Source organism: Polyodon spathula, chromosome 1 (genome assembly GCF_017654505.1).
Source record: "Polyodon spathula isolate WHYD16114869_AA chromosome 1, ASM1765450v1, whole genome shotgun sequence".
Classification (NCBI taxonomy): Eukaryota; Metazoa; Chordata; class Actinopteri; order Acipenseriformes; family Polyodontidae; genus Polyodon; species Polyodon spathula.
In genome coordinates, this window is record NC_054534.1 from 90850729 (window position 1) to 90870678 (window position 19950).

The window sequence follows — 19950 nt, forward strand, 5'->3', positions numbered from 1 at the left end:
AGCCAATCGTATCTTCAGAAAAGCTTCAGCTCTCTAAAGTACAGTTTTTATTCTGTCTGTGCCTTTTCAAAAATGAATTGCGAACTCAGATTCCTAAAACAGTGTTCCTTACTTTCATCCAGGTTTTAATAAAGTAACCTGTACTTAAAAGAAAGATACAGTACATACAGCTTTAGCTTCAAGACAAAGATATTGGCATTTAAAAACCCTTCTTCACATGGTGTATGTTATTTGATATCCTCTGGGTCTCAATTACGAAAGGGCACTAAACATTATGGTGCTCCATAATTGCAATTAGTGTGCACATTAATGATTTCTGTATTTACTTTTACTATTTTATTCATTAGTGCGTGAAATAGCGGGCATGTTATGGCGCATATTGATTTTATTGTGCCACACTATAGTAATCAGAATGAATATGTGATTTGCATGGTAATGCATGATAATGTTTTTTAAATGAGGCACCCGGCCACTCTGAATAATGAGATGAGCTTTAGTCACACCTTGTTTACTAAAGGCTGATAATCGTAGTGTGCACCTTAAAATGATCGATAATTAGTTTGTTTGGAAACCAGACTTTAACCACTGACAGGTGTACTATTTAAACTTATTTTTCTGGGCTGAAATCTATCTGGTATCATGGAGGCATTACTTGCATTAAAGTTTTCATATAGTGCAGTGAAAATTCTTCAAAACCAATGTGAGAGACTGACCAACAGTTACAGGAAACGCTTAGTTGAAGTCATTGCTGCTCAAGGGGGTGCCAGGGGGTGCTGAATCATTTGTGGATAAATAAATGTTGAAAAAGTATCATGTTTCTGTGTCCTTTGTTTAATCAGGTTATCTTTATTTATTATTAGGATTTAGATTAAAATCTAATAACATTTTAGGTTTGAAATATGTGAAAATCCTAAGGGGTTCACAAAGTTTTCCTCGGCACTGTAAGCCACCTCCACCGTTCACAATATGCAACTGACCAAAAGATACACCCGGACTACTCAGGCTTTTTATATCACAGTGGTCACTGGTAAGTCTTGGACATTATCATGCACATTAAATTACCACTTACAATACATGTAGTGTACACGGTGTGGTATGTAAATTAGCCAAATAGTGTGCACATGAATGTATGCGTTCTGTTAGTAAATGTGACAGTAAATTAAGGTGCATTTTAGGCTCACTACTTAATGTGCACGTTGCAGCTATATGTGGTGCCCTTTCATAAATGAGGCACTCTTGGCTCTAATGTTATGCTTTGTGTCAATGTATGTAGAGGAGTAGAGGAGTTCTGGAGTCTTAGAATACTGTGGACCTTGTCAGTACAAAACAGGCAGTTTTGGCATAGCAGTACATACATTAACTCACAGTGTATAATGTTTATCAGTAAGTGAAAGAAACATAAATTTTTTCAGGTCATGTCAAAATTTCAAATTCAGGGGTGATGTTAAGTTTTTGTAAATGGGCACAAGTAATTGTATTGTTTGTTCACCAGTGCTTATGATTGTGCGGTCTCTCCTCTTAAATGTACTTACAGCTTCTATTATCACAGCGTCAGGTGTCCGACCAGAGAACACAAAGCCCAGGTTCTTAGCTGCTCTTACTAAAGCACCTTCATCTGTAAAAGTAATTAATTAATTATGTGATAACAAAATAAAATAATAAGCCACAGGATGCAAAATGATGCATTTGTTTATTTAAAAAAAAGGAACATACACAGATATTATTATAAGGACATTACTGTACTCAGGCAATGGCTCCCAACCACAATATTGTGGTTAACGTTATAGGGATTACATGCTATTGACATTAGATGGTTCCATTACTTTTACTATTAAAAGTTGATGACATGACTTCCGGTTGGGCGATATAATTGGTCAGAAGTGGGTAAAAACAGCTCTTGAACATTCCCATATTCTTCCAGATTATTTTCTTAGACTTTTCACACACTTATTAAATATCTAAGTCATTGTTTAATATGTCCAAACCAAAACCAAAACGTGGACAAATTACAGATCCCACCAGCGTGGATCTTCCTGAAATATCAACAATAATGACGGCCACACAACCTGAAGCTCTCTCGATCTCTATACTAGTTTCAAAACTGGAAAAACATCATCGCAGCCTTGCAGCAGAGCTAACTGCAAACTGTAAAAATTTGCTGACTATAATACGTTCGTCTCTGGATGCCATTCACCTTATAATTGATTCTTACGGTCAGCGCCTTAACAGCATGGAGCACTCTCTATCAGGCAATGGCGACAGAATCTCAACACTAGAAGCAACTTGGGTGAAATTGGCGGCGAACAATGAATCATTCGAGGCCAAGCTGGACAACTTTGAAAACCGCTCCCGAATTTGCATATTATCGGGCTACCACATTGCATGGAGAGCCAACACCCAGTTAAATTTATGATTTCTTTATGGAGGTGCTGGGCAGCACCAGGTCCACAGGCAGGGCTGAGCATCTTCTCCTCCGATCCCATGGTGTCCTTTATGAATATGGGGATAAAGCAAGTAGGCTTCGTGCACATCAACTCAGACACAGAACAGCTTTGTGCCTAATAATGCAGATCTGGGATTCCTCTGGAAATCTAACTGTAAACCCATCTAAAATAAACAATACTTGCTTCTTTTTATTCTGAACTACACACTTCTGAATCCCCAGCTGACAACTCAAGCTTAGTGGAGTTTTTTTTTTTTCTGCCCAACTTGCCCCCTTCTGTCTATGTTCGAGGAATCAATATAACTTGGTTCCCTACCTCCCACCCTACAGTAGGCATCTATTTTCTGCTGCTTAAAAAGAATACTCTACAGACTGTGGCTTGTACTGTCCCATCTCTCTTCTTAATACAGATGTAACGGTGTGGGCAAAGGTATTACCATGCCGTTTAGAAACTGCCCTACCATCATTTCCCAAGACCAAATAGGGATTATCCAGGGTTGTCATTTTTTTTCCAATATCCGCAGACTCCTTAATATAATACACTCTCCGTCAGCCTTAAATGTTCCAGAAGTGATAGCTTCCCTTGATGCTGAGAAAGCATTCAGTAGAGAGGAATGGGGTTATTTATTTGCTCCCTTAAACAAATTTGGATTTGATGCTAAATTTACATCTTGGGTTTGCCTCCTGTATACATCTCCTAAAGCAAGTATTTGAGTATTTTCCACTATCCCATGGAACTTACCAGGGCTGCCCCTTATCACTCCTTCTTTTTGCATTAGTAATTGAACCTCTCCCTACTGCCCTGAAGATCTCACCAGAACTGGGGGGTGTGCGTCGTGGGGGATCGGAGCACCAGGTTTCTTTATATGCAGACGATCTTTTATTATATATGTCTGACCCAGTGATCTGTATCCTCAATGCAGTAGCTACACTTGAAAAATTTGGTTTGTTCTTTGGTTATAAATGAAATTAACAAAAGGGAATGCTTCACAATTAATGATGCTGCAATGCAAATTTCCCAGGCTGCACTTCCTTTCCGTTTGGCTCAGTCAGGCTTCACAATTTTAGGAGTCAAGATCACTTGGTCTCTTTCCTCCCTCGTTTCTTTAAACATAACACCTTTGAATTCCCAAACCAAACTTGATTTTCAAAGATGAACTGGTTTACCCTTCTTGTTGGCTGGCAGAGTGCAGTCAGTAAAACATTTTTTCATTCTCTTGAGCAGCTAATCGCATCCTTGATCTGGAGGGGCAGGCCTCCTCAGGTCTTTAGGCTACTTCTCCAGCGGGGCAGGCAGGCGGTGGATTGGCCCTCCCTAATTTTATGTTTTACTATTGGGCTGCGAATATTCATAAAATCTCTTATTGGCGCTACATACCCAATGCAGTCTGGTGTCAGTTGGAGGCACACTTGTGCCATGCATATTCTCTCCTTGCCTTGGTTTGCTCCTCTCTCCCATTAACCATATCCCACTAAACTCAAAAATTGGTCTCAGTTCTGTACTCACTTTAAACTCAAAGCCCCTTATATTAGGACCCACTTCTGTTACCCATTTATTTCGTCCATCTGTGCTTCATTAAGCCTTTTTATTTTGGCAGAAGAGGTTAAAATGTTTATATGACAATTACACTTATGCTAGTTATGACTGTCTGTCTGCTAAATTCATCTTGTCACATTCCCATTTCTTTCAATACCGACAAATTTGCAATTACATGTATTCCCAGTTCCCCTCATTCCCAACCATTCCACTCAACCCTGCATTGGACACCATACTAGAACTCCTCCCTAAGAAAAGAGGACTTACTTCACAAATGTGTAGCCACTTTTTATCTCTGAATTGCCATACCCTGTCACAGATAAAGTCTAGGCAGACGATTGGTGGGAGAGAGCCCAGTCTCGTGTACACTCCACTTCCTGTGCCTGGCTGGTCTAATACAGTTTAATATATTGCACCAGGCTCACTTATCTAAGGACAGACTGGTCCTTATTTATTGAACACATAGACTTGATTATATGGGTCACACTACTGTTATTGTCTATGTTTAAGGGAACTATTGGCAGAAGTAAAAGACAACTGATCCTAACAAGGGTGGAACTCACAGTATGTTTATGCACTATAAATGTCAATATAACCTAAACTGTCAATAATAATAATAATAATAATAATAATAATAATAATAATAATAAAAATTGAAAGAAAGAAGTGACAAGCAGTTCTGAAATAACTTGCTTTGTCAAATTAATCTAAGAGCCTATAGCAGACTGCTCACTAGTTTTTAGTATTATGACTAGCAAATGGCACAAATCAATAAATAAATCTCTGGGAACAAGTGCCAGAAGCAGAATGCTGCATTGGAAATATTGACTTGAAGTAGACAAGCCAGAGTGAAAGAGAACTGTGTATTGCTTTCTTGTTTGTACTGTTTGTTTTCCTGTGTTATATAATGTAGCCAGCACTCAATCTAATTGGAATAAACAATGAGCACACAGATTCACTCTATGTCAAATATAATTTATCTTGCCACGGGTTTGTTAAACAGAAACCTGTTGAACTTAGAATAACCCATTGCTGCCTGAAACATGAATCTTAGTTTACTAGTGCAAGACACACTGCACAAATAATAATGCAAAGGTGATATCTGTATTTGATAAAGGTTACCAGAGGTTTATTATATGAACTGCTTAAAAACTGGAAAACTACATCCTGTTTGAGCATACACTGCTGCTATATTGCTGTCCTTATATAAAGGTATAAAGGCAGTACCATACAGAAGTGTGGAGAATCAGCATCAGACAGATACACAGCTCTACTGTATTTTTTTGGCAGATGATTATCACGACTCATGCTGTTTTATAACAGCCTCATTCATTCCCACACAACAGAATGTGTGCCATGAATCAAACACGCTCCTGCAGGTCAGGGACAATGCTGGCACTACGTAGAGATAACATACCTGGAGATGCAGCCTGGTAAACAGTCTTGTCATCTGTTCTCTCCGGGACTGCTGTATGACAGACTGCCATCATTGTCATGAACTCCAAGATTATTGATGCTGTAGGCTATATTTATATGTAATGTTAAGTAAAGGGCAGGTTTAAAACAGAAACAAGTCTTCTCCAGTCTATTAGATCAAGAAACATGCATCTTAAAAGGTTCAGCTCATAAAAACACTTCATTCTAACTAATGCTTCCTCAGTAAGAAAGCAATGATATCCATTTCTCCCCACGGTATGATAACCAGGTTACATTAGCATTGCTCTGCTTTAGTTAAAATCTGAAATAATGCAGGATTAATTTGTTGAGCTTCGTCCATTTTAAAAGATCTTATACACAGCTAAGAATAAAAGGTATTAAAACAGTAACACAGAGCCATGTTTTGGTTTAATTGCACTGCCACAGGATCACGAGACGAATGTGCCTACGGTTTTGTGGTGGCACCTGTCTCTTCATATTCTCTTTGCAGATTGGAGACAGGTGTTACCACAAAAGCACTGGAAAACAATGCAAAGACAATCGGGGGAAAGTGACTTCTGCACAGTTCTTTCACAGGTTGTATGAGCCATTGTGTCAGATGCTATGGTAAGACAGTGAGGAAGTATATGTTTTTTGATTCTATAATATTGTGTTTTTCTATGCTTCCAGGTCAATAACATTATATTCTGTGGTTTACAACAAAGTGCAGATGAGGCAAAACACAATGAGGACTTCCCAACTTATTCTTCCCAAGTTATTTGTTTTTCCTGTCAATCTCTGTTAACTTGGTAGCTACATATATTTTTTTAGTCAAAGTACAGATCCCAGGGAGTACATTTAAAAGGTTGCATAATAAACTAAAACATTTTAAGTATACTGGTACTTATAGACATAACAAATCATGAAATATTAACACAAGAAATAACATAACCAATACAATGGAAAGAATTATTAGACAATATTAAATCTGTAATAAACTAAAAATAATGCTGTTAAACAGAAGATACTCTAAAATTGTTTTTAAAAGCTTTAGGTGAACAACTGCACAACCCTTAAAAGATTTTAATGATCTTATTAAATGACTGCCTATTTTTTCTTCCCATTTCAGGTTTTTAAAATAACTGCACAGAGACAAGATTTGGCAGCTGCTAGCATGTCCTGATGAATATATGACGGCCAACAAAATCAGTATTTCCATCGAAATTGAGTGTGCCTATTACTCGTGAGCCCATGAACTGCAGGGTATGGAATGCTTTACCGTCCCAGAGCCAGACACTGTGAAAGTAGAAGCACACTGATTTATTCTCATTGTTAATAATCAGTTTGGGTCACGGTACTGATGCTGGATTGGAAGAACATAGCTTCAAATTGAATTTTCTTTTGTTTTTGTTTTTTTAATGCCCCCTTACCTTTTTATGATGGAATTATTCCTATTGCAAATTCACACAAACTGTGCTTTTTTTTTAATTAAGGTGCTATTCATTCAGGTTTAGGAGATGCTCTTCCTGTCACCGATATATGTACTGTAGGCTAGATCAGCCAATGCGTCTCTATAGAAGTAATAAACAAGCGCCATCTAGTGATCTGAAACTTCAGATCAAGTTTCCTTTTGCTGGCATAGACTGCTGTTGCCTTAGAGATTGCTGGTGCTTAAAAAAATAAAGACATTGATTTAGCCTACAACTAGAACTGTCGAGCCACTCCTGTATTCAGAACCAAAGCACCTTAACACCGACAAAATTGACTTAAGGTAATCAGCAAACACCTAAGAGAGGCAGTGAAAAGACTATTAAGAAAATATTGTTATAATCTACTTACTTAATATTAAGATTCAAAGCGGCAAAGATTTTAAAAAGAGACATCCTAAATATTGTACTGTACATAACTGTATCTTGAGGCAACATGTTTTATTGCCAAGATTAATCTATCTGGGTATTCATTCATGTTAAAATATATCAGAACAAAAAGGAAGAAAATAGAAATTATGAAGAAGGAAAACTCCAAGACAGATCAGACAGTATAATGGTAGCGTCACAGAAAAAAAAAAAAAAAGTGACACTGCAGGAAGTGTTTTCTTACAACATTTCCTAATTGGATCTGGCAGGCAATAGGAAACCACAGCCCACGCAGTCATTTTGCATTCTGTGTCACTACAGCAGATGGAGGGTTATTTATTTATAAAATTTATATATATTTACCCCATTTTTCTCCCCAATTTAGAATTGTCAATCGTGTTATTATTAATCCCGGTTCACCGCTGCAACCCCCCGGCAGCCCACGCCTCTTCCGAAACTGTTTATTTTTTTGCACTGCGGATCCACAGCGAAGCCATCAGACCTGTAGTGGACAACACAGATCTGAACGGCTCCACTGCAGACCCGTAGGTGCCCTGTCAGTCACAGGGTTCGCTGTGGACTGTCCTGCTGACCTAAGCCCTCCCTACCTGGGCGGCTCTCTGCCAATTGTGCGGTCATGGTCAGCAATGACAGAGCCTGGATTCAAACCTGCAACCTCAAGTCTATAGGGCGCATCCTGCACTCCACACGGAGTGTCTTTTACTGGATGCGCCACTTGGGAGCTCCCAGATGGAGGGTTATTGACTGTGACATCCTCAGAAATAGAATCTTATTACATTTAACCTACTTTCTTATGCATTTCCAGCAGAGACAAAAGGGGCAGTTAATCCTGAATACATTAATTTGCATCACATGCATTTGAATTCTAAAAGGTGAAAAGCCATATTTATGTATTTATTTATTTATTTACTTATTGTGATTTCTTAGTACAACACTTACATCACAAAAATACAGGCTTTCTTACCCATCAATCTAAAAGCAAACATTAAAAGTGGCTCAGTTACTTAGGGTACCAATGCAGAAATGAAAAATATAATTTTCAAAGATGTTCTCCAAAGATCTCATTAGCAATACATAAGAGGCAATCTAATGCTGCTTACGTGGTTGTTTTGGAGATTTTCCAGCAAACTTGGATCAATAAATCCTTTTTCATTAGATGAATTTGCGCCATGCCTAAAGGAGGTAAAAGAGACACAAATGCAGTTAATTACTGTAAAAACCATTGTATAAATTGATTTTCTAGCTATTTTTTGCAGGGCCCTTAAAAGGGGAGACGATGTGACGATGTACCACTTTCTAACATTACACTGGTGCTGTAACTGGGAGAAAAAGAAATGACAGATTGCGAGGCCTCGGGGTGTAAACAATTCAGACACTGGACTCTGAGATTCTCTGCTGCTTGAAACTTATTCGGTCACATTGGTCCTTCAAGTTGTCAGAATCTACAGGTAGGCAGGTATCATTTGTATGATGGGATACATTTTTTATTTTGTTAAAACAAATTATCAGTTTTTATTCAAATCCAGGTCGCACTTTATACGTGGACATCTAATCTCCAGCCGCGCCATTCAAAGTGCTGTGCCATTATAATGCATGCCTGGAGTGGGGGCTACCGCCGGGGCCACCAGAGGTTTTCCCCTACTAGAAAAAGATTTTTCTTCCTCTCCACTGAGCAGCAGATAATCACATTACCATCCCACACTAACTCTATCCTAACCCTCCCCCATTTGTCTTGTATGTCCTTTCCTTTCCCATCTCCTATCTACCTATCCTGTTTTGTTATGCATCAGCTCGTCCCTTTAACCGGGCTCTCTCTGCTCGCCACTGTCTTACTAATAGCTCGTTTCTGCTTCCTCTACTCTATCCTAACAGCCACAGCAAATACCCTGTGAAATTTAAATTACCGTGGCACACTTGAACAGGAGCTATACTGTACACAGTAATTGCCGGTAGTCATAGCCTACAACACTGGTTAATTAAAACAAGTATGTGCACGCACGCTTTTTGATCGCTAAAGCGTTAAAAGACAAATTGTGTACTGTAGAAAACATAGTGCATTACGTAGAGAATTATGAATGTTGATTTGAGTTCGAGTAAACCATGCCTGAATCTGAATTTGCAGAGCAGAAATGCAGTGCCTTATTGTCATATTTTGCTGTACAGCATGATCACCCCAAGTGCAGCCAGTTAGTGTCATGTAGCAGTATGTACAGCCAGTTAGGGTTAAGTGTTTGCAGAAAGCAAGTTCAGATGGTACAAATACAAATAAAATAAATTTGCTTTAGAAGTTTTGTGAGAGCTGCCAGATTGCAGGTGGTGTGATGCGTGAGAAATCGTTGCCCTGTTATTAGATTAGAGCCTGCAGTCTTTTTTATTCTCTTTTCCTGGTTTATAAGCAAGCCTTTGAAGGATAACTTAAGAAAGCAGTAAATTATAGCTACAGAATGGATGTCTTATGACACTACTTAAGAGAATAAAAGTTACGCCAGTGACACAAGTAGTGAAGAACAGAAAGAAGAATCGAGAAACGAAAAAGGGAGACTGTGACGAAGTGCCGCCACTGTGTACATTTTCTGTGTGTTTAATGTTGGTGTATAGTCACTGGTACACGGGATATAAACGGGTCTGGGTAACACAAGTGTTTAAATATATATATATATATATTTGTATTTAGGCACGAGGATTGCACAGCACTTCACGTGCAAGTAAAATGTAATATGTGAGCAAGGGGAATTGCACTTTATTAATTCACGTGCAGTTGTACTGAGACTCCAATTGAATGATTGATTACCAGTCGAGTCTCGGTACAGCTGCATAAAAGCAGCATGTTTTCACATACTCTGGGTTGTGTGTTCGTGAGTGGAGAACGGGATTGGAGACGGAGGTAAAGAGAATAAAACTAATAATAACGTAAAGTAAAAGAAGCTCACTGTCTTTTGTTTGGTCCGTTTTGTTTGTCTGTTTATTTTGGCGAATTTGTATTGTTACAACCGTTTATTTTCTGTCTGTTTGTTTATTTATTAAATGCTGAGCGAAAGTATTCGCTCAGCTCCACCAAACACCACCGCTTGTTGTTTTATTTCCTGGCTCTGGTCTGACGCCACCCACTCCGGCATTCTTTGTGACAGAGACCAACACACTAAATGAACTAACACACTGGTACTTTATTTACCAGTAGCTTTTTACAAAAAAAAAAACAATTTGTTTATTAAAAAAAAAAAAAAAAAAAAAAAAAAAAGTTGTGTTTTCCTTTACTCGTTACTTTACAATAGCATTTCATCAGTGTTTTAAGACAAGTATTTTATGGATTGATCCAGAATTCTCTGATTCTGGATTGTGGTCATAACCCAAAAAGTAATTTCAGTTCCCTGAAGTGTATTTATTCGGATTACTTGATCTGTTAATTAGAATGCATTAACCAGCAGCGTAACATTTTCACAGTTTTGTTGTATTTTCTTCTCATGTGTTCCTTTTGTTCTGCTTTAGCTGATTTAGTGTCTGGATAGGTCAAATCCTGCCACTCAACCATGTTTAAGTCATGTGAAATATGTCCTTGATGGTCATGGAAATCTGAATTATAGTTCATGAAAGTCATGAAAAATATCATGGAATTGTACATTCTTTGAAGTGTACAAACCCTGATACACATACAGTATTCAATATTTATACCACTATTCCCCAATGTATCACTTGTACTGGCTGCTCAGGCACCACTGCTAGTACTGTAGCTTGTCTTCCCAGAGACACCACTGGGAGCATAGCAGGTGCTGGTTTACCCAACTCCCTGGCCATCAGTATGCCTAATGTACTCTATGTGGCATGACTAGGGCTTACAATTAGAGGATTCTGAAGTAATCTAAAGATAAAGGCTATTTCTATGATAAAAGAGCGTGTTGCAAAATCACATCTGTGTTCAGTGAAAATTATACCCAAGAATTTCAACACAGTCTTTAAATGGGAGAACCTGTTCAACTCACCCATATGCAATTCCCGCTATCGTGCACTTCTTAAAGTGCATCACGTTGCAGGTCAAGGTTCCAGTTTTGTCTGAAAATATATATTTCACCTGAAACAAAAATGGGATTTATTTTTAGCGGGGCCTAGTCCTAAATAGTGCTTCTTTGTATAAATTCTTATAAAAGTGTTCTTGTATCGGACCAGCAAAAAAAACCCATTCAGTTGTTACATTTTACCTTAAAAAGTGGAAGGCAATTAAAAAAAAAAAAAACAGCATGGGACTTGCTAACTTGTTTTTCCTTGCTAACGTTTAGCAAGGAAAAATGTGCCTTAGGAAAATATTAGTTCATGCGTTAAACAGAGCAAACTTAGATTCATTTTAATTTTAATTCAAATTTGTTAATAGACATCAAATACATATTGCTCCTCATTCACTTTGTTTATTGCATGTATTTAAATACCTGCACAGGTTTTACTCAGCTGAGAGTCTGACCGTAAGCGACTCAAGGCAAACATAAAAACTGCCTTAATATTATAATAGTTGGTCGAGGGAAATGAAAAGGGCCTGTGCATTCTATCCGAGTTTTGTCTATAAAATGTTGTAACATTTAGTGAAGATAAAGATACCGGGCAAAACTAATAGTATTAAAAAACTAATATTAAAGTACCTGTCCAAGCTCTTCATTGAGGTTGGAAGTGCGCGCCATTGCAGGAGTATTCGTCACCTCATAATGCATATCAACATCCTGGGGGAGAAATGAAAAAAAAAAAAAAAAAAAAAAAAGTTTGCAGAACTGCTTAAATCTGACCTCAATTTCTCACTGAGCTCAGCTACAGAGCAGGACATTTGCGAATGACTTTTGGCATCTTTACAATAAAACAGCTCAAAATGTCATTACTGCACTTGCCTTGTATAACTATCTGCAAAACCTGTAATCACAATTAATTAATAAACTAGTTAAAACAGCTAAGGGTGGAAAAGATCATGTTTATGTGTAAACAATAAGCAATAAAGCATTATCGAGACAAGCGGTACACACAATCTAAATATGGTAGTCATGTATAAAAAGAAACAGCTTAACCCTATACATTTTATAAGAAAATAGGTAATACCAATTCAGTTATACAGTGCAGTACAATACATAGTAGTGAATGCGAGAATGTATGGCAACATTATTGGGAAAACAATATTGTCTACCTAATTTGAAACTGCTGAACTAGAACAGACATCTCCAGAGGCAAAAAGCATGAGAAGATATGTGTGTTCTATGCATGGTGTGGAGTGGTTATGCCTTCAAAAAACCTGCCTTGTTATCAAATCAGGAGAACAAAGGTTTTTGCTTATAAAGTGAACTTCTCACTCACCCAATTTATGAAGAATGCTTGGATAAATTTAATGACTTCTAGGGTAACCAACAGGCTGATAGGGATGAGATTATTGAAGAGAATGATAAAGGTCAGGAAATTCAATCCAAAATTGGCTGCACCACCATCTGTGAATAAAAATATAAATATAATGAAATCAGTCCAAAAAAACAAAAAACAAAACAAAAAAAACCCATTCTCCACTATACTTTTACCATGATGTTGACTTTGTTACACAACTTAAATGCATCAGATGTACTGTGTACTGCAATATAAATTCCTCAAATGGTATGAAAGCTCCACATAACAACAGAGGCCAGATCATTGATTTATTCCAAGAATTGTACCATCAAACAAAAATAAAAGCTACTGCAGCAGTCACAGAAAAATGTTTTTATAAATACATCAGTACAATTTGTTGAAATGATTAAAATAGACTATAAACTTATTTTGTTGCCCCTCAACATATAACATGTACAATCTGTACAGTGCATGTATCATCACGGACCTGCCACTGGCAGCATCTGTAATGATTACATATATATTTAGAAAATGATTGAGTGCGAACAGCCAATGATCTTCCAGATCTAGCGGGCTTCCATTTTGCACAGATGCCCACTGGAACGTTGAAGTGCTTAACTGTGAATAAAATTTTAAATCAATCCACGCAGAAATACCGGCCTTTTCCTTTACCATTCTAATCTACAACTAATCTGTTAACATAAAAAGCTACTTAAACATCAATACTTTCTGACGCTGGTCTACAGTCAAGGAAAATCATGTCTCTGGCAAACCACTGTAATGAAGGCTCACTTCGCAGTTATTGGACAGCAAATCAACAGGAAAGACACGATTGGTCCACAATTCTGTCATAAGCTGGATACAAACAACCCCCTGCCTCAAAACCAGCCAGTCAAACTGCCGACCCTGTTTCAGTTCTTTCCTCACCAGCCAATCCACTCCCTTCCCGCTTGAATGACGTCCCGCCTCCAACAATAAGTTTCGAGTCTGACCCTACACTACACAGACTATTCAACAATCCTACAGTTAATTTATCTGGCAATGTCATAATAATATAATAATAATAATAATAATAATAATAAATAATAATAATAATAATAACAATAATAATGAAAACCATTTTCTCTACATGTATTTTTATTTTTCTATTCCAATTATGTTAGGGACTATTTTCCTCAGCGGAAGGTTACCAGGCGAAATATCACAGGTTCAAGGTAAATATAGATTTCAAAGTGTTTTTTAAAGAGAAAATAAATAAATAAATAGTTTTCTAATAGTGACAGAGCCCTCTCCATACGTGCTCTACAGTGTGGTAGATGACCTTGACTTTAGTTAGCGCCCTCGTCTATAGCTCGGTTGCATAACTCCAGTCACGGTCATCTACCACACGGTAGAGCCTGCAAATATATATATATATATATATATATATATATAGGGCAACGGGTAGAAAACTAATAAATCCATCTGCAATTACAGTAAGGTCATTGTTTATAAAGTTGCTAATGGCTCTCTGTTGCTATGGGACTTATACTGGCAGCTATTCCAAGGGGTTAAGTGTGGTGAAACTGAAATGACACAGTGGCAAGAATGTATGCAAAAATCCTTTTGCATTTTATTATGCTAAGGTGTCCCTATGCTGTAAGGGCAGCCACATAAATAACCTTATATAATGCTACTACATGGATAGGGGTCGAGCACGGGATTGTTAATGAAAATAACTTGTACAGCACTCGTGATGCAAGGGTGGATTCAATCAAAACCAAATCTAAACAAAAAAGAACTCCTTCTTGTCCCACAGACTATTTCATCTGCTTTATAGGGTAGTGCATTCAAAACTTCCAAACACAGGAGGGTACTCAGCACCCCCCCCCCCCCCCCCCCCAACACATACTTTCAACAGCAAACAGGTCAAACTCCTGTCTTAAATGTCACCATAGAACAGTAGTCATAAGCTGGTCACTGAATGACTGAATCCAGCCTCAATGACGGTGTCTAAACTACTGTTAGTGGAAAACCTATCACTGGTCCAAGTATGTGATCCACCCCTTTTCTCCTTAGAAACTCGTGCTTAACAGCAAGCCACTGAAGGTTGCTTTGCAGAGCTGTAGTTAGTGGTTAGATGGCCAAGTCTTTAAAATGGGTGGCTACCTGGAGCTGTCAAAAAAAGAATCATAGAACAGTTAAAATACATGACTATCCGGTAATGTAAGAATGTATCTTTATTTTATAAATAAAAAACATCAGCAATTCAAAACATCCTCATTACTATAATAAATTAAAAACATTTAAGGCAGTTTGCTACAGTATGACATCCATGGAAATGTCTTAGTTTTTCATTTTCATTACTATAACAATAACCATGCTTGTTTTTTTTGTAGCTTTTTTCAATTACTGTCTATGGAAACATGGCAAACTTTTGAGATTGAAGTAATTATGTATGTAGGATTATGTGTTTAAAAGATGCATTAACAACGGTAGCAAAGTACCTTAAATATGTATAGCTAATAGGTTGTTCTTACAGTTTAAATCCATGTACCAAGCTCCATCGCCGTGCTTCCCTTTCCATATAGTTTGACCAATTGCACAGACCAGGGAGATGGCGAGCAGACAACCAAACAAAATAAGAATTTGAATGTTTGTGATTCTTTCCACATTTGATAGCTTTAGGGGTGGTCTTGTAGAGTTCTGAGGGGAAGAAAGGCAACATTAATAAAAAAAGATAAACTTAGGTAATACAGGTTATCAGAGTGTATCTAATTTATTTACACACACTTGATCAACTATCAAATCAGAACCTAAAACAAGTAATTGTTCCCCAGGCACAATAAATGTATATTTTGCCTAAATCTGTTATAGTATACAAGGAAAAATTCAGCAATTCACTCTACAAATACCTGGTTTCCATGTACAGCCAACTCGAGTGCGCTCAAATTGGTCTGAATTCTCCCAGAACTTTAGTTGATGGACAATTCGAGTTGGTGAAAAAGGAGGCATTTCCATGCTTTTCTGAGTTACCCGAGTTATCACGAGAGTTGGGCAGGAAATACCATCAATTTTCCTTAGAAATACTTGCAAGTTAAAGGTCAGGACGTGCATTCGCTGCAGTAGGCATTACAGTCAAATTGTCCACAATTAAAAAGATAAATCCATCTAGATATTATTTCGCATTTGTTTCACGCAGAACATATACCTCTGGCAGACTGGCATGAAGAGGGCAAGAAGCACTGGACAAGGGAATAACGTGTGTGACCGTGCTAAGTGAAAAATGGCAATTCAAAAAGCGTTAAAATCCTCCAAGGTAGCAAATCCGCCAAATTTAACACCATCGTAAATGCCCTGTTATATGTTATGTTCCCGCCCCCTACAACATTTTTGATTGACATTTAGTAATTTTCTCCCAGCCCCAAATTCAGACTTTAGAATTCAGGCTAGCCCAAGCAGTGAAACTGGACCAGAGAATTCAGGCTCCTGCCCAAATTGGGAGACAAATGGAGTAATTTAAAAACATGGAAACGGGGGGGGGGCAACTCGAGCACGTTCCCGAGTTCTGTGGATCATGGAAGCATGGTAGTCTTTTAAGGGAATATATTATCAAGGGAGACTGACAGTACACTCTATAGCCCCTTTTACACTGGCATGCTCTACTCGGGTCGGAACCTACCAATGTTAGGAGCAGATGTAATGCGGGTCAGCTACTTGATTTCACACAGCTTTTTCTAAAGCAGGGTCGACCTGGGTGACAGGCGCAAGTAAACAATGCGCGCAGCAATGCCCCGGAAGCAGCTTGTTACAGACGCTTCCATCCACGCTTCTCTAGATTGAACCATCTGCCAAAATGTTGATTAGAGCGGACATTTCTTCATCCCTGCTGCAAATCTGGCTCACACTGTGCCTCAAGCAACAAAAATATGGCTAAACAGAATAAACAAAAACGTTCCTTGAGAACGTGAAACTTTCACACAGGTGTGGCTATTTATTATTCATCGACCGTCATGCCTTTTGTCTTGCTCTATCCGCATCAAAGTGTGTTGACCCAAATCCTGAGGTGGGTTGCTGGGACCTCTGGGTACGACCCAGATACGTGGTTTCACACTACGCGGGACAGTGAACCGGGTAGCCAGAATCCGGGTCCGAACCTGGGTACAAGTGCCAGTGTAAAAGGGGCTTATGTTTCCTCTATTAGTTCTACTATACAGTATAACAAGTGCTCTGGTCTTCCTTTGTTTTAAAGTCCTGGTTGTTAATTAAAAAAAACAAAAAAAAACAAAGAAGTGCTGCTTCTGCTCTTTTAATTATTCAATCAGCTCAGCGGAATCAATGGACTCTTTTTGACAGGAAGTTGAATCCCAATGAAAGTGAATAGTGGAGGGATTTCACTTCTCATATAATATAATGATACAAATAGTTTAAGAATGATGCCCATTTAAACTCATGGTCTTGTTAAGAACAAAATATAGAAACTGTAGTTACAAAAGACAATTTTAGCCTATAATGGTATTCTGGCTTGGCAGTGGCACTGTGAAAACCACCTTCCACTCTTTTAATCAATTTCTTTGTAAAGGAAATGTTAATGGCATTCATGTACTGGTCCAATGCACTCAGAAGCTGTAGCATATCACTTAGTTCCAGTAAAGACATGATGTACCTGCATCAGTTTCGTATCGTGACCCGTGTAGACAACTATTCCATGAATCCACTGGGTATTTCTCAGCTGAGCGCCTCTTAACAGAATCTGATCTGGACCCAGTGGAACAGTGCTGGAATAAAACAAATGGAAAATCAAGGCTCTGTGACAATCTTGATAAAATAGCACTGGATGGATATTTCCCCTTCTGTGAAAAAAAAAAAAAACTCAACAGGCTTTTTAATATTTTTCTCTTGCTTCAATTTTACTCCTTTCAGTTTGGTTAAATCATTTCTATTATATTGTGTTCATATTTTTAATTGTACAATGCTCTGTGGCAATGCAAAAAAATAAAAAAACAAGAACAAATATGCAATAACATGTTTCTCAGAGTAAACCTTGTTAGAACCGAGTCACATATAGTAGTGGGAAAAATTAAACTTTAATTGGAGTCTAGACAAAATACGTGCAGTCTGAAGAATTTATCATTCACGACTAGGAAATGGAAGTGAGATAATTAACTGGATATTTTATTTCCAGCTCACTGAAAGGAAGCTGGGCATTTGGCTAATTATGCTTTTTTCAGACTGTCAGGGTATCAAACAGTTAAACTTTAGAGCAACACTCAATTGCTAGCAGAAAGCAGCATTTTCAAAACAAGACCATTTCAAATTAGCTAAGGCCGAAGAAGAACCGCCACTGTTAATAGGCTATCCACATGTGAGTGGTTCATTTGAAGAAAGTGGTGCATACCTGTGACCATCAATTCTTATGTTGCCCACAAAATCATATAGATGACGATTGGGGCTTTCACATTCCATGCGGCCAGAAAGTCTCATTAAACTGTCAAGATCTCTTATTTCTGATGTTATCTGCAAGCCCTGAAAGAACACATTAGGAATAATAGGGGATATACATATATACACAGCATTTTAACTTTAATAATCCTATAAAGTATTCTTGTTTAAGTTGATGTTATTTTTGAAATAACCTATTGTATTAACTGTTTGCTATATAACCTTGCTGTTTGTTTTACCATGTACTGCAATGTAACATCCAAAATTAAATATAACTTAACACACATGGCCTTTTACAGATAGACACTTTAACATTAAAACTGACACAGCATACAATCCACATACAATCCTACACTACATTTTGAAAAGAAGCTAGTAAAATGATTCGAACCCTCTTGTCTGCACAAATTATAACTATAGCACATTCCTGGGTATGTCATTTAAAACTATTAAGTGGACTATACGTACTTGCAATGAAAAACAGACAGACACTTATTCGGATCACTTAAAAAGTTTAATAAACGTTTAAAATTTTAAATTATTCATAACAGTTGATGCAAAACGTCACATAACAAACATACCTGTCTGATCTTAAGGTTGGTTTCTCCATCTAGGTTTGATGTTTCAATGTAGCACATAGCCTGGGGCTCACTATTTAAAACAAAGTGACAAGAATGCAGGAGGAGAATGTACCCGTCTTAATCCCAAACAACTGCAGTAATACAACTGTGCAGGAAAAACATGTATTACATCTATTTTTTTGTCAGATTTAACTTCATAGTATCTTATCACAAAGTTAAACTTGTGTAAGTATGGCATGAAGGTAAAAACAACGTACTGTATTCCTCTTACTCAAGTTTATCAACAGTAAATTAGACAGCTACTTGTTTTGCATGCCCAATTTTAAATATGGTAAAATATACTATAACATAACCACGTTATTTTAGTGCCAATTTTTTTTCAAGTTCGATGTGCAAAAAAAATGCATTTTATTCTTCATTAAAATAGAAGACAACTTAACACTAATTTGATGATAGACACACAAAAAACATTTCAGGACAATTAAACGTGAAATATTTCATGACGTTCTTAATTGCCGAAGCTACACTGAGTCCAAAACTCTAGCGTCTAAAGTCTAAAGTCAGTGTTTAAAACGTTATGAATAGTACTGTTTAAATTCATTATTATTTATAGGATCCAAAAGCCTTAATTGACTTGTATTAATATTATAAGTTTTGTAATGTGAATTCTCAGAGAAAAAAAGGCAACACCTGAGAGTCTAAAGTAAACTGTAAAGTAGCTATTCAGCACACACTAAAATCAAGAAATAAAATCATATTTAGTTGTCCTATAAAAACAATTATTCTTATTAACAGCAATGAATTTGACACACGGGCATTTTATATTAATAGTTAGACACTCAAACATAATGGGGTGATGGTATTTAATTTATGTTTTACTTTCTCCAACAAAGCAAAAATGCACACAGGGAAGGAAGTTTTGCACAAATAACCTTGCGGGTAATAACATCCATTATTGAATTAGGTGGAATTTCCAGCACTGCCCCCCCCACAACTAACAACAAATGTACAGTGAGAATAGAGCACAGTTAAAAAGGCAGATGGTAAATGCAACATCATCACAACATTAACAGAACAGCAATGCAGCAGCACCACCTCAACCAAACGGCGTCAGAGTGTGATTCTGCAAGCTCTGTGATTAGTAAAGGTACAACCAGCAGGAGCGTAGATGCAGAATGGGTGGGAAAAACAGGAGCTGTCACAACAACATGCATGTGTCACGTCACAGAGTAACAGTGTGACAACAGCCGCTTTACCACATGCATACAAGAGGTTGCAACATCCAATATAGAACAGTGGGTCCTCCACAAAACTGTGTCAAACCCACTAAGT

The 19950-nt window shown here is 37.6% G+C and overlaps 1 protein-coding gene across 1 annotated transcript in view; it reads right to left on the minus strand.

The window, feature by feature from the left end:
- LOC121324170 (phospholipid-transporting ATPase IA) overlaps positions 1-19950 on the minus strand; it is a 105486-nt gene that overhangs the window by 52578 nt on the left and 32958 nt on the right. Inside the window, exons 8-17 of the mRNA XM_041265718.1 lie at positions 18619-18688; positions 17994-18121; positions 17262-17373; positions 15136-15301; positions 12596-12723; positions 11899-11976; positions 11251-11339; positions 8374-8446; positions 5398-5503; positions 1533-1615 (exon numbers count right to left, since the gene is read on the minus strand). Coding sequence (XP_041121652.1) covers positions 1533-1615; positions 5398-5503; positions 8374-8446; positions 11251-11339; positions 11899-11976; positions 12596-12723; positions 15136-15301; positions 17262-17373; positions 17994-18121; positions 18619-18688 — 1033 coding nt within the window. The remainder of the gene's footprint in view (positions 1-1532; positions 1616-5397; positions 5504-8373; positions 8447-11250; positions 11340-11898; positions 11977-12595; positions 12724-15135; positions 15302-17261; positions 17374-17993; positions 18122-18618; positions 18689-19950) is intronic.